This window comes from Stigmatopora argus, chromosome 13, assembly GCF_051989625.1.
Source record: "Stigmatopora argus isolate UIUO_Sarg chromosome 13, RoL_Sarg_1.0, whole genome shotgun sequence".
In the NCBI taxonomy this organism is placed as follows: Eukaryota; Metazoa; Chordata; class Actinopteri; order Syngnathiformes; family Syngnathidae; genus Stigmatopora; species Stigmatopora argus.
The window spans coordinates 9301522-9317951 of record NC_135399.1 but is presented as its reverse complement, the minus strand read 5'-3'; the positions used below and the strand labels follow the sequence as shown (position 1 = coordinate 9317951).

The 16430-nt window shown below is 40.0% G+C and overlaps 1 protein-coding gene across 3 annotated transcripts in view; it reads right to left on the bottom strand.

Annotated features, from left to right (window-relative positions):
* The window catches only part of sema5ba (sema domain, seven thrombospondin repeats (type 1 and type 1-like), transmembrane domain (TM) and short cytoplasmic domain, (semaphorin) 5Ba), an 86005-nt gene that overhangs the window by 31631 nt on the left and 37944 nt on the right, over positions 1-16430 (bottom strand). For all 3 annotated transcript variants that reach the window (XM_077617094.1, XM_077617092.1, XM_077617093.1), the window contains 4 exons: positions 12088-12150; positions 10965-11063; positions 8861-9074; positions 4497-4782 (listed from right to left, as the gene is read on the bottom strand). In XM_077617094.1, the coding sequence (XP_077473220.1) occupies positions 4497-4782; positions 8861-9074; positions 10965-11063; positions 12088-12150 (662 nt within the window). The remainder of the gene's footprint in view (positions 1-4496; positions 4783-8860; positions 9075-10964; positions 11064-12087; positions 12151-16430) is intronic.

The window sequence follows — 16430 nt, the reverse complement described above, 5'->3', positions numbered from 1 at the left end:
TGTGGGAGGCCCACCAACCGACGGGTCGCCGCAAAGTGCTAGACTTTGAGTCATTTTGCGCGTGAATCTCATAAGTTATATTAGTTTTGCATCGAAGCAAGTATTCGTCTGATTTGCCGTTACAGAACTAATATTACGTCATTGATATTAGGGAGGGCTAAAAAAGAAAAATAGCGTAAAATACTATAAAATACTGCTATTAATGACAGCCAATGACGATTTTTTTTTAAATTCCATCTTTCTCTGGCCAAGATGCACCCTTCCACGAATAGGTTTATCACTAGTTTAGGACCAATCAGTTCGTTGATTCGCTTCCACCATCTTTAAATATAGATTGGTTTAGCGCTGTTAATGGAAGCCTATGAGTTAAAGAGCGATTGAGCAATTACCTTACAGCCAAGCGAGTATGCAGTAATTTAGAATTTAAAGAAAAATCCTTCTATTATATATTTAGTTTTTTCCCCCAAAAAATGTGGTAACATCTTCCAGTATATCTTGGCGCATGCTTTTTTTGAGAGACATTTTGGTGCGTCTAGTCATGATTGATCAATTTTCATGTTGCCAAGCAAAACTGGCTTAGGTAGGTCTTTTTTCATTTTTAATATTTGAAGCATCACTGAAAATGACAATAATTAGATTAGATTAGACGTATTTGGGAAATTTCCTTGGTTGCAGTAGCAAGGCAGTAGCAAGCACAGACACAGAAGACATTGTAGACCTAGGTAAATTACCCTAAAAAAGTGATTTGTGGGAAGGTTTTAGAATTCTTTTTGGCGATAGGTCTCGTAATGAAAGACATGTTTACCAAATGCCATGGCTTCAGGGTCTCTCAAATGTAGGTTGGGTTATTAATTTCACTTTTTATGATGTGTTATCAAATTTTACTGCCATGTTCTGTCGTAATGACCAAGTCCCTAATTCTTTTCAATCTAGTGTTGCCCATCTCTCCAGTAAACGTTCTTCATATGGTAGTAATCAAAAAAAAAGTTGAAGTAATTTATCTTTGAAAGACGAGTGAAAATGGCCAGATGCCGCCGAATTGGCAGCTGCGGAACAAACTGTCAGACTGTCTAACTTCATTTCACAGCTGAAAATGAAACAGCCACAAACCGATGAGGCAACGTTTCTACACGGCGACGTCTAGTGTGACAGCGGACGGCAAAAAAGCTCTCTCAGCACTGCTTGAGAATTACGTCCATATATTTTTTTCACACTACACCCACCATAAGGCTTGCATTTATGCAAGAGTCAGCAAACACCTGCGCAAAAACATAAAGCAACACTATAAAACGTTGCAGGTGTCAAGCTACACTTAAGAACATATTTAATGTTGGTGTATTTGCGGTTTGAGATCGTAAATTAAAGGTGTAAAGAATAACACATGATTGCACTTGATGACTTTTTGGGCGGGTTTTTGCATTCAGGCACCACTTATCAATCTGCAAAGGTTGGGTATGCATGCATGGATTGACTTGACTCTGCAGGGTGTCGAGTCTATCGGACACTGTCTTTTTTTTTCAAATTTGTTTAAAATGTGTGTTAAACAAGTCTCCCACCATGTCATGAAATGAGGCAATCGTGAATGTGAATGAAATGTACTTAAAATTCCTATCTTTGCAGGCTAGACTTTTCAAAACGTTTTGTGAACCTTCTCGTGACAGAGAGAAATTTCATGTTGCTCAGCAAGACCCGCATTTGGGTATGAATTTTCAAAAAGTAAGTGACCAAACTGACCCTATAATGGTCAACTGACAGCACAATTGCAGACATTTTGTATATTTCATTACATTGATTTTTGAGACTTATCTATCTTACCTATCTAGTATATAGATAGACCTACCAAAATGTCATTCATACAGCTGAGTGAAAAAATCCAATTGAGGGCTGTTTTTGTTTTTTTTAACTTTCATGGACAAACTAGAAATGCCCAAAATTATTGAAAAAAATGGCAACTTCACAGCATAATGACAGACGTCTTTTCAAACATGGCTTCTAGAGATTTTTTCCTGGGTCTACTCATGATGGATGGACCTACTAAATCTCATGTTGCAAAGTAAAACTAGCTTTCAGGGGAATCATTTTTTAAACATTCATCTTCAACCTAGAAATGACCAAAATAATTAGACAATAGTCACTTCACAGGACAATGACTGACTTTTAGTATTTTTCCATAAAATACTTTTGGGTACTTTTGATGCATCTAATCATCAGCGACGAACCTACCAAAATCTACGTTGCTAACTGACCCTTCCATTGGGGACAAACTTTTCCCCCAAAATGACCAAATTGACCAAAACATTTCTGCTCAGCTAGTTGTCTGCCATTGAAGCCCCCCTCAATTCAACCTTCCTTCTGTCTTTCTGAGCATCGCTTGAGACTTTTTCTGCCGTTCTTTTGCTTGGTCCACTTTCAAATGAGAGGGTTGGAGTGGCGAACACATCCGATTGAGTCACAAAAGATAAGGAGGCTCATAATTAGTAAGTAATGAGAGCTTAGTCACCATCCACTTAATTAAAAAGCGTCGGCGTTGCTCTCCGGCATCTCTTCTAAGGCCGTCACATTACCGTCTACAAGCCCCCATTCACCGGTACTAATTATTTTCGTTTTCAATCCATCAGTTAAAGAAGGAGATTAAATAGTGCGAAAGAGAAAGAAGTCATCTCCGCTTTTCTATTGCTTGCTTGATTTATTGCAACTATGTCATCATGATGCCTATCGGCTTCAAAAAAAACAAATATTTCAGGGTGCGCGCACTCAAATACGGCCGCGATGTTAGTGCGCTTCCAACCATGTGGTCCACGTGATGGAAAAGGAAAGCCAGATGGAAACAGTTGGGAATGCTGTTGGCGAAGCAACATGTGGAGATGTCGAGTGTGTCATCAAGTGTGCGACGGGAACATCTGCGAGCGAGCGAGCGAGCGAGCTCAGCGGAGGCCTGACATACGGCGGTGGGATGGCTTTTGTGTTGGGAGGACAAGTTCCCATCATTGTGGAACAAACCTTTCCTGATGCTGCAGTGTAATTTAATGAGGAGCTCGTGTCATGAGTCATTAGTTAGTTTAAGGAAGGCGAGTAATAACAAGCATCAGCAGTAGCAGGGAGAAGGCAATAAAAGGAAATTACTTACTGGAAACACGGCAGGTGTTCACTATTGCAAAGGACTAACATCACAACAACACTTTTCGGCCTGCTATTTATTACCAGTGCTAGACAAACAGTGGTTCTGGGTGTGTTCATGTGCAAAAAAAAAAGCCATTGTCTGGATGCAATGGGCTTGGTGTTTAGAGAGCTGTTCTCTAAATGTCACGCGTTCAGGTACGCTCGTAAAAAAACAAGTTCCCTCGATGTCGTGCATCTGGCTGAGGTCGTAAAAAAAGCCATTTTCTAGATGGGATGTGTTAAAGCCCTGCCGTGCAAAAAAAGTTAGTGGGAGTTATCGTATCTTCTCTAGATGTGAGGCTTTAGAAACAATTGGGGGAAACTATTGTGAGTTACGCGGATTCGGATTTGGATGTTGTACACGCAGCACAAAGATTGATCCGATTTTGCGCTTTCGCTAAAAGACTTCAATTTTCTCAAAAGCCGTCAGTGCACTTTCAATTTTGGTTAATCACTGTATGAAATTCCCTTTAGCACAGCTCCATCTAGTCAAAGTATAACACAACTCCTAACTACTACTACTATTACTAGCGCTCCACCCAGTGGATGTATAACACAACCCCAACCTACTACTACAGCTCCATCTAGTGTATATGTATATATATATATATATGTATATGAATATGTATGTATACACACACACATATATACACATATATATGTATATATACATTTACATACATACATATATATCTACATATATATCTACATATATATACACATATATACATGTATATATACATGTATATATACATATATACATATATATATATACACATATATACATATATATACACATATATATACACATGTATATATACATATATACATATATATACACATATATACATATATACACATATATACATACACATATACATATATACATATACGTATATATAACTGCATACATAACACAACTGCCTACTACTACTACAGCTCCATCTAGTGGCTGTATAACACAAACACAAACCCTACTGCTACCACCACTACTAACTACTACTACCCCCTACCACCACCACCACCACTACTACTGCATTCATCCGGAGCACCTTACATATATATATAAATATAAATATATATGAAACAAATTTTAAGATAGGCCATTCATTTAAGGTGCGCTTTATACTCCGGTGCGCCATATAGTGCGGAAAATACGGTACATGAATAAATCAGCAGAGCCCACATTATGGCCGATAAACACCCAATCCACTAAAAGTAGGATGGCTGGGAGAGAATCAAGACGGTAAGCCCACCCAAATCACACAGTAGGGACAAATATCACCGCCAATTACAGTGAAAAGCCAGAAAAAAGCTCCAAATGTTGCGTTACTCACACGTTGGTGGTGAAAATGGCGTAGATGAGGTCCTGCTCGGGGAGATGGAAGGTGCTCTGCAGCTGGTTGTAGTAGAACGGGATCTCGCCGGAGCGGGAACAGTTGAGCCGGGCCTTCATGAAGGTGGTCCACGTGTCCTCCAGCAGGAAGCGTCCACCGATGTCGTTCTTGCACACACGAGCCACCCGCGAGTAGACCGTCTTGCCGCAGTCGTGCTCCACCGCATTCTCCCTCAAAAAGAACAGGGTGAAGAGGCCCATGTCGTACGCCGAGATGAAGTGCGGCTCTGTCAGGAGAAAAGTTGCAAAAGGTGAAAGAATTAAAAAGGCACACCTGTTTGGTTTCAAGGTTACAGTGGCACCTCTACTTACAAAGAAATTCCAAGTTACGAAATGCAAAATAATGAAAATTCAAACATCCTCGCGTACCATCTTGTATTTTATTTATTGCCCTTGTAGAGTTGCTCTCACATTTGCTATTAGTGGATTAGTACGAACATGGAAAAAAAAACATTTCAATTTGAGCAATGTAAAAGATGACTTTTTTAGATATAATGTGTTTAGGTGAGTGTGAAAAAAGGGTTCTTCTCTAGATGCAATGCATTTAGGTGTTGTAAAAGACATTCTAGATGTGACTAGTTTGGGATGGTTGTAAAAAAATAAAAAAATAAAATAAACTATAGAAAATGCATTCATGCGCAGTCATTTGCATTAAGGTCATGTCATAAAAAAATGGATAGCATTTATGCGTGGTCATTAAAAAAGTTGTTGGGATGGAGTAATTAAGGTAATTTAAAAAAAAAAAAACATACTCCCAAAGTGAGGCCTTTGTGTATAGTCATAAAAAAAACAGATTATAAAAAAATATGATGCGTTCATGCTGGGTTGTAAAAGAAATACACTACAAGGTGTCCTAAGGCACAATTGTTCTAAAGTCAATCTGGCCCAGTAGTCATTTACTGACTTCAAATGGATGAGACGTCTATCTCCGCGAATGGTAGCCAATGAGTGAACGACGCGAGGCATTTAAATGCAGTGACAAAAAAAGACGCCGGAGTACAAAATGTTCTCAAAAAGGAGCGGAAAGAGATTCTCAACGTTTCCTTTCTCCTTTGAGTCCTCCAAATGTGATGCATTCAGGCAGCGTGGTCTTGCCTGTGACTGACAAAAGTGACAAAAGAAATAAGAGGTGAGAAATATGTACTCATTTCTATTCCGCTTATCCTCAGAAGGGTCGCAAGGGCGCTAGAGCCTATCCTGGCCAACTATGGGAGACAGCCTGAATTGTTTGCCAGTCAGTCAGAGGACAGATGAAATGATGTTGATAAATTACTTTCAAAGGTAATTAATTTCAGAGGCAAATCCACATAACGACTCGTTTCCGAATCCGCTCCCATTGACCGTAATAGACGTTCAATTAAATATATATATATCTATATATATATATCTATATATATATATCTATATATCTATATATCTATATATCTATATATATATATATCTATATATATATATATATATATATATATATATATATATATATATATATATATATATATATATATATATATATATCTCAGCAACATGGTTATTTATTTATTTTCTATATTTATTTATTTACTTATATATTTATTTATTTACATATGTATTTACTTATAGATTTATTTATTTACTTATATATTTATTTATTTACATATTTATTTACTTATAGATTTATTTATTTACTTATAGATTTATTTATTTACTTATGAATGTATTTATTTATTTGCTTATAGATTTATTTATTTACTTATAGATGTATTTATTTATTTACTTATAGATGTATTTATTTATTTACTTATATATTTATTTATTTATTAACCTGCTTATTACCTATCTATGCATGTCTAAAATGCCTTTCCTGTATCTGCATTCTCACCCTCTAGCTACTGTGACAATTACATTTCCCAAATACGGGATAAATAAAGTTATCCTATCCAATCCAATCCAACTGGGAGGGCTGGCAGCGAAAGTCAAAGCCAAAATTAAAAGTATATTTTCCTTTTCTTTTTCTATTTGAAAATGTACTCCCAAAAATGACATTCCCGCAGCGTCCTCAAAAGGTGAGCCCAATTTTCCTTTGTGCTAAAATGACATTTGCAAACCTGTGAGGGTGTTAATCCCCAAGGAATTAGTTTCCTCTACTTATTTGCATACTCCGTCTCCATTTTGCCACAGGTGACATTCAAAGAAAGACAACTTACAAGTCCCTTTGTCATACGTATTCCTATTTTACTTCAACTTCTCATTTGCCTGTGTGAAGAAATAATGAGCGCAGGAAAGATCCCTTTGTGTTCGGCTTCATTTGTTATGAGCGATATCGCCACCTGGCATCTCGTGTAAACAGCGAGGAGCCACGAAGCCTCATTTTCGTAAATGCGACATCATCCATAAAGCAGGATAGGCGAGAGTGGTTTGGGGGGTGGGGGGTGCTGTAAACAACCAAATAGTGGGAGGGAGCCCTTCTTTGGAAGTGATGGATGCGGTTTCGGGAAAGTTTACGGACTGTGCGGGATTTGGGTGCAAACAGATCAAAATCTTTACAGGTAATTTGTCTTTGAAGGATGCCTGGAAAGGACAAAATGAGTGGAAAATGGATGGTTAAGAGAAAAATGCCAGACTTTCCCCTGAAGTTTTTGGCCCATGGATTCTTGTCTACGTGTTGGACGTGTCAATCAAACTCAGACTTAATATTAACGGAGAATGACATCTTCTAACAAAGCCGAGCCAATTTCCTAAGTCAATTGGGAATGGCTTTTCGAAACTATTTTACTCACGACAGCCATGTTTACCAAATTTCATGTAGAAAAGTGAAACTGACTTGGCGGCTTTAATTAAAAAACAACATTGTGTTATTGGTTTTGCGTTTTATAGTGAGTCATTAATTTTTACAGAGTTGTTCCGCCCACTCATGATGTTTAAAATTCAAATTTAGCATTACCCATCTGTCGAATGTACGCACTTCCAATTAAAAAATAAATAAATAAAAGGACAACAACATCAAGGAGTACTTCATCTTAAAAGGACTTTTGGAAAACTGTAAAAAAGGATTTTCAAACCACTCTATTAGGTGACTTTGTGTGTTTTTTCAGGCGTGAATTCTTCGACTTTCTTAGGTTTCTTTTCAAGATGCCGAACATGGCGACCAAATGTCACGTTTGTACGTGAAAGTGGCTTTGGAGGCTGAATTAAAAAGAAAACTTGATGAAACGTGAATGCAATTTCCAACCATTGATATCGTTAGCTCTTTGTGCCTTTCTGAAATGTGACGTAAAAGAGTTGGTCAGCACCTGGCTGACGAACAACCCCGCCAGGAAACCGATTGATTGGATCCAGCGCCTGCCTTGATCCCCCTCCTCCCCCCTCAGTCTTTCTGAACCTGTGCGGCGGCTTAACGCTGGAAATGAGATTTTCATTCTCACCTTCCAATGCAGCAGAAAGGCAATTCTGCAACAATGACAACCTTACCGCATGCACGCGTGCGAGTGTGCAGTCAAATGGGTGCATGAGATTATATGTGTGTGTGCTCAGATGTGTGTGTGTGCTTGTGTGTAGTACATTCACGGATCGTGTAGTCCAGTGAGTACGTATAAGTGGACAAACACAACATTCCTTCATTCAACCGATTGGACATCTAAGGCCATCGATGGCAAACAGACCGTTAATTAATTTTCTGACACTTTCTGTTGATTTTGGCTGACTAAACAGGAATTGCCTCAGGAATACGACTAAAAATTGACAGACAATGACACATAATTATCCTAAAATCAGGAAACGACCTGTAAATGCTCCCAAAAGTGGTAAGATTGAACGTTAAATTGCTCTAGTTTCATTGACGACGCTAGGCTAAAGTGGATTGGACGTCTAGCACTGTCAAAAGGCAGCCAATGAGTTGATAAACACTTTTTATAGTAGAAAATGTTGTTAACAACTTGTGAGACTTTTTTCAAATGAATCAATTTTCTGGCCAGAGCGTATCGATAATCCTTTAGGAAACAAAGTATCGAGATAAATCACTATTTCGACAGATAGTTACGTCCCTAACGTCAGATATGTAGATGGCTGTTCTCGTGCGTAAGCTCAAGACGAAAATCTTCTCCTAGCAGTCACGTTCAAACAACAATGAGGATTAATGGCACTGCTCACTGATCGCCAGTCTACGTTCGCTTCTAGGCTGTCCCTCACTGCCCTTCCAGAAACTTCACGGCACGTCTCTTGTGTTTCACGCTTCACCGCTTTCTTCTCCCCATCCCTCCCCTCATCTCATCTCATCTCCAGCTTAGGCGGGCAACAGAAACAGACAAAGTCACAAAGAAGCGAGCATACCGTTGAGCCACTTGGAGTTGTACTGCGCGGTGCGTAGAGGCGGCATCCCCCCCAGGCTGCGGTAGATAACGGGGTCGCGTCCAGAGAAGTCGATGACGGTGGCGGCGTAGAGTTCGCCGTGCTCTGTCAACACCGCCGTGGAGTTGTGGCGGGGGTCGTAAGGGCAGCGGGCCATGCCGTTCACGCGCTCCAACACTTTGCTCATGTTTCCTACCTGCAAATGTTTCCGGCGTTACGAGACAACCAAGGCAAGAAAATATTTGGAATACAGTGGTACCTCAACATATGAGTGCCCGACATACGAGCATAGTCAGTGCGAATGGCGTATATACAGACGCTCCCCTACTTACGAACATTCAAGTTACGAACAACGGTACATACGAACATGTCTGCAAATTGCATTTATGTTGAAAAATGTTCGTAAGTTCAATTTTGTATTGCGCGCCTTTTTCCGAGTAGTGCTTCTTTCCGCCGCTAATACCGACGCCTGGCGCTGTGAGAGCTCAGCTCACCCAGCATCTACCTTCCTCTGCCCAGTTTGTTGCAGTGCGGAAGTGCGTGAACGTATCTCCAGTGCGCAAAGAACCTTTTTCATTTTTATCATTAAATATCTCGTGCATCCATTAGTCAATATGGTTGGTGAAAAGCGAAAGGCTTCTATTGAGGGAGGTGCAAGGAAGAGGCAAGCCATTTCATTTGAAATGAGTGGCAATAATAACGAAGCTTGATGCGCGTGAGAAAGTGGTGAGCGTTGCACGTGAATACAACTTGAATCGTTCGACCGTCAGTACCATTTATAAACAGAAAGATCGAGCAGCAGGTCCCAAATATTGAACGTTGCACAAAGTTTGCAAATCAATTGAATGATGCCATACAGTGCTACCGCATCATTTATGATGAAAAAAAGAAAACTGCAATCGTCATTAGATAGCTTCTTTCGGCCAGTTTCTAGTAAATCTCTCTCTCTCTCTCTCTCTAATGTATGTATACAGTACTGTATGTATTCTCTCCATGTTATAAAATGTTTTTTCAGTACAAACCAATGCGTGTTACTTATACAAGCCTTAAACATACAAATGCACTTATATAAACCTTCAATATACTTATATAGGCCTTAAACATAAATTATAATACAAAATATAGCACTGAGCAACTTACAAACAAATTCAACTTATGAACAATCGCTCGGAACCTAACTCGTTCGTAAGTAGGGGAGCGTCTGTACTACTTCTCGTTGGCAAGTGGTCGTGCATTATCCTATTGTGAGGACATTTGTGTGCATCATTTTCGGAATATTTTGAAGGGAAGACAAACGCAAACAACCCATCGATACTGAAAGTCAGGGTGGAGGCAGGGCAAATAGAGCCAACCCGGGAGAAGAAAGGTATCAAAATTTAAAACAAAATTTGAATTAAGTTTAGTTTAAGGTTAGATTAAACTTATTTTTGAGTGTGTCTGCATCGTAATCCAATTTCATTTAAATTTCTTTGTTATGTTACGAGCGCGTTGCTTTGCAAAAAGTCCCCCCCGTCTCCCCTCCTCTCTCTGTCCATCTCTCTCCACTCCGCGAAATCTGTCTAAATGTAAAACTATTAAACACATTTTTGTAATATTAAACCACTAGTGATTTGTTACTTTGTTAATAGATGGCGAATTAGAACAAATAAATGTTTTTCCAATCCAATATCCTGTTTTGGGTGTTTTTTCAGACGGTTGGAACGAATTAATTTGTTTTTAGTTCATTTCTATGGGAAACGTTCGTTTTAGTTACGAGAAAAATCGACATACGAGCTCAGTCCCGGAACGCATTAAGCTCGTATCTCGAGGTACCACTGTATTGCGTTGCTAAAAAAAAATGAAGTTCTGTTTTTCTTCAGGTAAAACTGCTTACACATTTCGAATACAGAGAGATATGTGGGAATGTGAATTTTGAGGGACCCGATTCACCAAAGTACCCAATTTTTCAAATCCAACTGATATGATAACGCACATTTACTCTTATCTAAATTTGCATCGCACACAGTGAAGCAACACATTTCGGAATTGATTCTGGTGAAATTATATCATCCCGTCACTTATAGCTAACAAAATGGTTTGCGGGTACCTCTCTGGTTGTGCAGAGAGGCTGGAAGGCATTGGTCCCGCAGGTCACCACTTGGGTCTTGTTTACCAGCAGCACTCGGATGTAGTTCTGACATTCAATCTGCATGAAAAAGTACATACAACATTACAAAAAAATACACACAATATGCCCCTGTTGTGTGTACATGTAAACCGAGGTGTTATTCCTCATCCTTTCCGGCATCAAAAAAAAGATGAGACGTGATGCCAAGGCGGCAAATTTCAAAGAGAATTGATTGGACGCCAACATGTGTTAGTATGTGTACGTGCGTGTGAATAAGCTTGCAATTATTACGAATTGAAATGAAATCACATAAGCGGGTGCTTGTGTTGATCATCAGAGAAAGTTGACTCCAGTAATTCCAAACTCCACATTTTGTGCGGCAGCTTTGAAGTGAAATGATGCTTTCATGCCAGGGTTGTTTCATGTTAAGATTTCCTGTCAGCATCGGGGTTATAAAAAAATGGCTTAAAATTCACAGATTTTGGAAACTGGTTTAGGGCTTTTTGAACTAAAGTAGAATAGAGTTAGGGAGTTCAAGTCCTACTATGACCCATTGGGGAAAATGATTTATAAGGGTTTATGGCAAGGGTTGGGAACCTTTTTGACGAAGAGTGCCACAAACAATTCATATTTTCTAATGTTATTTCTTGGGAGCCATACTCTGAATTTAAAAGTCAAAATACATGTAAATCCGTGCCCTTTAAAAAAAAAAAAAATTGTTGTTGTGGTAATTTCACCACTTTTAAAGTGGAAAAAAATAAATATTTTTGACAAGATTCTTATGCATTTACTAATCAATGAGAGTATGCATTCCAGAAGAGTCAAATAGAAAAAAAGATTAAAGCAGCTCTGTCACCAGCGGTTTCCATATTTTAGGTCACAGGTTAGCAAAGAGCCAGATGCACCCATCAAAAGAGCCACATGTGGCTCCTGAGCCATTGGTTCCCTATCCCTGGTTTAGGGTCTTATGCCTTGTTTGTGTCACAGAATTAGGGTTTGAAGACTGGGTTAGTGGTGAAAACAAGGGTTAAGATTTCAACCCTGGCTCTGGCTTTACTTAGCAGGAAGAAAGACAAGTGCTGAAGGGAAGGGTGAACCCTACCTCTGTCTTGCCTTTGCTCTGACAGGACCTCCTGGTCTCGTCGTCAGGTGCCCATTCCGTCGCCTAGGAAACCAGAGCAAAGAGAGAGCTCGTGACGGTCAGAGGAGGAAGACTGATTAGCATTAGCGTGTCAATCTCATCCATCTCCCTTTGACCCATCGCTGCTCGATAGACATCGAACCCATTTCAACCAGTGTGCTTGGCATCGAGTGATCATGTTTCACTGCCATGGGCAGGTGTCCAATCCAACTTGACTGCGATCGCAGCCAGTACTCCCACTCAAAATGGATTGGACGCCGATCGCCACCCATGGCAGCCAATGAGAATACAGACTTCAAGATTTGTGGAACGAATATATGTCGTGTGCTTAACTTGAAACCATAGCTTGTCTTTCCTTTCACACAGCCTCCATCTTGAAAAAATTAGCAGGTGGACTTTAACGTTTTTGTGTTTCTAGCTTTCACCACAAACGGTGGCGTGGGAAAATTAGTGCGAAAACTCGTCCTTAGCTTTAATTAAAATCAAGCAGATGTGTCGGCCCCAAAGTCTCAGCAGGATGGAGCGTTTCACTGGGGTGGTTGCAATAGCGTGGTTTGGGGTGGGCTGTGCTCAAGTGGAAAAAAAACAACCTTCTTTTGACTTTTCTTCCCTCCGATTTCTTTTTCAACAACACTTCGACACACTTTTAATTGGATCTTAAGAGACTTGTCAGGTGACGGCGTCAGCACTGTCATCTCGCGGTCGCTCCTTTCCTCTTTCTCTGAACGGGATGTGTAATCCCAGAACATCAAGCATTGGTTAATTAGCTGGCATCATAATGACTTCTGCTCTTATCACACCGCTAACTATCTCGCATCCTTGAATAAAGTTATCATTGGGTGTGATGTTCCCACAGAGAGTGAAGTGACGCGGACCTTGCTCAAAATTGAAAGGTGACCCAAAATCCACAGAAAATGGCAAGGAATTAATTGCCCTCCAAATGTGACCAAACATGACCCCGGAATGCTCCAATGTAAGAGGAATATATTCAGAAATGCACAAAAATTCATAGCAAGTGAACTGAAATGAATAGGAAGTTATTTATGTGATCTAGAAAAACCTCAAAATCAACAAGTAATGTTTTCTGATTTGCCCCAAAATGATCAGAAAGTTATCCGAGTGATTCATAAAGAAACAAGAAAGTGAGCAGGACATGCCCTAAGTCAAGGGTGTCAGAATCGGTTGGTTCGCGGGCCGCTTTGACGTCAACTCGATTTCACGTGGGCCGGACAATTTTAGATATAATATTTAGATTTTTTTAATTTTATAAATGGATTCAAAGAACTGGATTAAAAGCCCTGAATATTTAGTTTTTTATAGATCTAAAACAATATTTATTTTAGCTTTTTTTGTTGTTGATATTTTTAGATTTTACAAAATGATTTTTGAACTAAAAACACAGAAAAAATTACAATTATTAATTTAAAAGGGGGAAAATCAGGAAATTTAATATACATCCATACTCTTCATTTTAATTTGATCCTAAAACAGAAAGTTGGCACTCATGATTTACTTTCCCGGGCCTCACAAAATGGTGCGGCGGGCCAGATTTGGCCCCCGGGCCGCCACTTTGACACATGTGCCCTAAGTCAACAGGAAGTGACCCAACCTCAGCAGGAGATGACAATGACTCACTCCAATATCAACAGTAATTGAAATGAAACTTGAAATTCCCCCAAATCTTAACAAGGGACCAAAGATACATAGAAAAAGACCCCGAATTGCCGTAAAATCAACAACAAGCAACCTGAAATGCCCCCAAAATCAACAAGAAGGGAAACAAAATGACCCAAAAAGCTACCCGGATTCAACAGAAAGTAACTCAAAATGTCCATAAATATAAGCAGTCAAGTATTCCCAAGCAATTTCTTCAAAAATAGAATGAAAAACATCCAAGAACAAACTACGGCGTCCGGTAGCGAGTGGCAATGACTGGTGGGGACTCACGGTGACCGATAACGTCTGATGTGGATTGTTTGGTAACGTCGCTGTTATCAGCGCGGTGCCATGCGCATGATTAGTGCGGCCTGACACCCCACCGCCATTGTTCCCTCTGCCATTGATTGTGTTTTATGCAAATGCATGTATACTGTGTTGTTGCACGCGTGGCGGGCGGCTGGTAAAAATGGGAATAATGTGCTGTCAGGTCGGCTTGTTGGCCTGCTTAATGGATGGAAATTAACCCTAACACGCATCCAGGGCTTGGGGCGCACGCAATGAAAATGTGGCGCTGGAAGAAGAAGCAAATAAAAGTGAAATGTGGTGATGGGGAAGCAGAGTTGCCTTTAATTGTGCGGAATGTGGCACGCCGAGGACAGCGCACGCTCAATTATAAACCTTATTGTGCGGCGGCTAGGAAATCACAGTCTTTAATATTCATGTGTACACACAGGAGTCCATAACACACAATACATGCTACAAAAAAGCGCTGAGCACTACAAGCTACACTGCTTACCTTCACACAATTGCTACACCTCAAGACAAAAGTGCCTTATTTTCTTCTTTGTTTCACTTTTGCTATTTTTCACTTCATGATGGCCCAAGCAGAAATACGACACTTGTTCATTTCCTATATTATTATCATATTAATGACTGTATACAAATGTAAGAGATGAAGGGGTCCACGGCACATAATTGCATGATAAAGGATGTTGAATTAATGAATAAATTCATGTGGGAAAAGAACCAATACATTTGCAAAGTAATCATCTGACTAACCAAATCATCAACTAACCAACAGTACTCATGGACAAACTAGCTGTGTGAATAAACTAACCAATAAGTTAAAAAAAACCTCGCTGATTAATAACTTGAGTTAGAAAAATGACCCACTAATTCACTAACTACATGCCTATGACCAACAAAATGTTTACGTGACAAAACTAAGTGAGTGATACAAAAACAACTAGTCAAAACCCCCCACTAACCAAGTATTCAGCTATCCAACAAAAAACAACAACAATATTATACCAATCAAGCACTTGGACAAATATCTACCGCATTAACATACTAGTTACCACACTAAATTAAATAAAGAATTGCTTTATTGGATCCAAAGGAAATTTTATGAACTGAACAGTGAAGTAATTTTCCAACTGATTTACTGATAACTAACTAATGACAACAACACTAAGGATCACATGACTGACCTACTAAGTGACCAGCCAACCAACCAAGAAACCAGCCATCAAATGAACTCACCAAGTTGCTACCTAACCTAAAATATGGATTGACCACTTCTAGGAATAATCATTGCATAGCTAAAAGAAGAAGATTAGTTTTTTAAAATGTATTTATTTATGATTAAGTACGAACTCATTGGCTGCCGTTTTTACGCATGTAAAAATTGGCAATCGGGACATCCCTAAATAATAATTTAGGACACTAGTTGTCAGTGTAGACGTCCCATCACCTTAAACTGGACATCTATGGCCGTCAATGTCACTGACAAAAAAAATCCAGCGTCTGAGATTTGAGTCGACGTTAAGAAGGCCAAAACAAACCAAAATGTCTTTAATTGCATCCGAGACAGGTCGCCGTATTTCTTGTGCAGAGCGACCTCCGGGCCGGTTGCTCATTTCCCAGATTGCTTTGCTGATTGCACACATTCAGGCTTTGGCTGGCAGGGAGGCGAGAAAAAAAGGCATCGAGGGCTTTGGATTTGTTCCAGAGCCGAGAGGACGAGCCGGATAGGAATAGGCACTGTGTGTGTGTGTGTTTTGGGGGGGGGCGGCGAAGGGGGGGCTATTCGCGGCGAAGGTCGGCAGGTTAAGCCGACAGGGATCCTTGGAGACGAAGCTGAAAAAATGGCATTGCCCCAAGCAGTGATTCACTGCGCAGGCATCCGACCGCTTCTTTGTGTGTATGTGTGTTAAAATGTCCGTGTGTGTACATGTCATGACGTCGTCCTGTTAGGCTGTAAAGAGCAGCCGATTGTTTTTGTTTTTGTGTTAGTAAGTCACCCTGATTGACGGCAGAGGAAAGGGGGCGGACCAACCCAACAGATTGACAGTGCCGAGCGCTCACATGAAGAGATGATGGAAGCGCTAATTTCCTTGCGACGACCTTTGGCCTCAGCTAAAGGCAAGATTACACCGTCGTAGGTATTTTCAAGTGTAGAAATCAATCTGGCAAATTTCGATGCCCCCTGAAAGGTGTACGACGTCGGTTGGCTATTTGGCGGGCCACATTCTTGCCAGTTCGGTTTCTAAAAATGTTATCAACATTTGAAGCCAGTTTAAGTGAATTGTGAGGTACAGTGGTACCTCTACATACGAGCTTAATTCGTTCCGGGACTTTTCTCC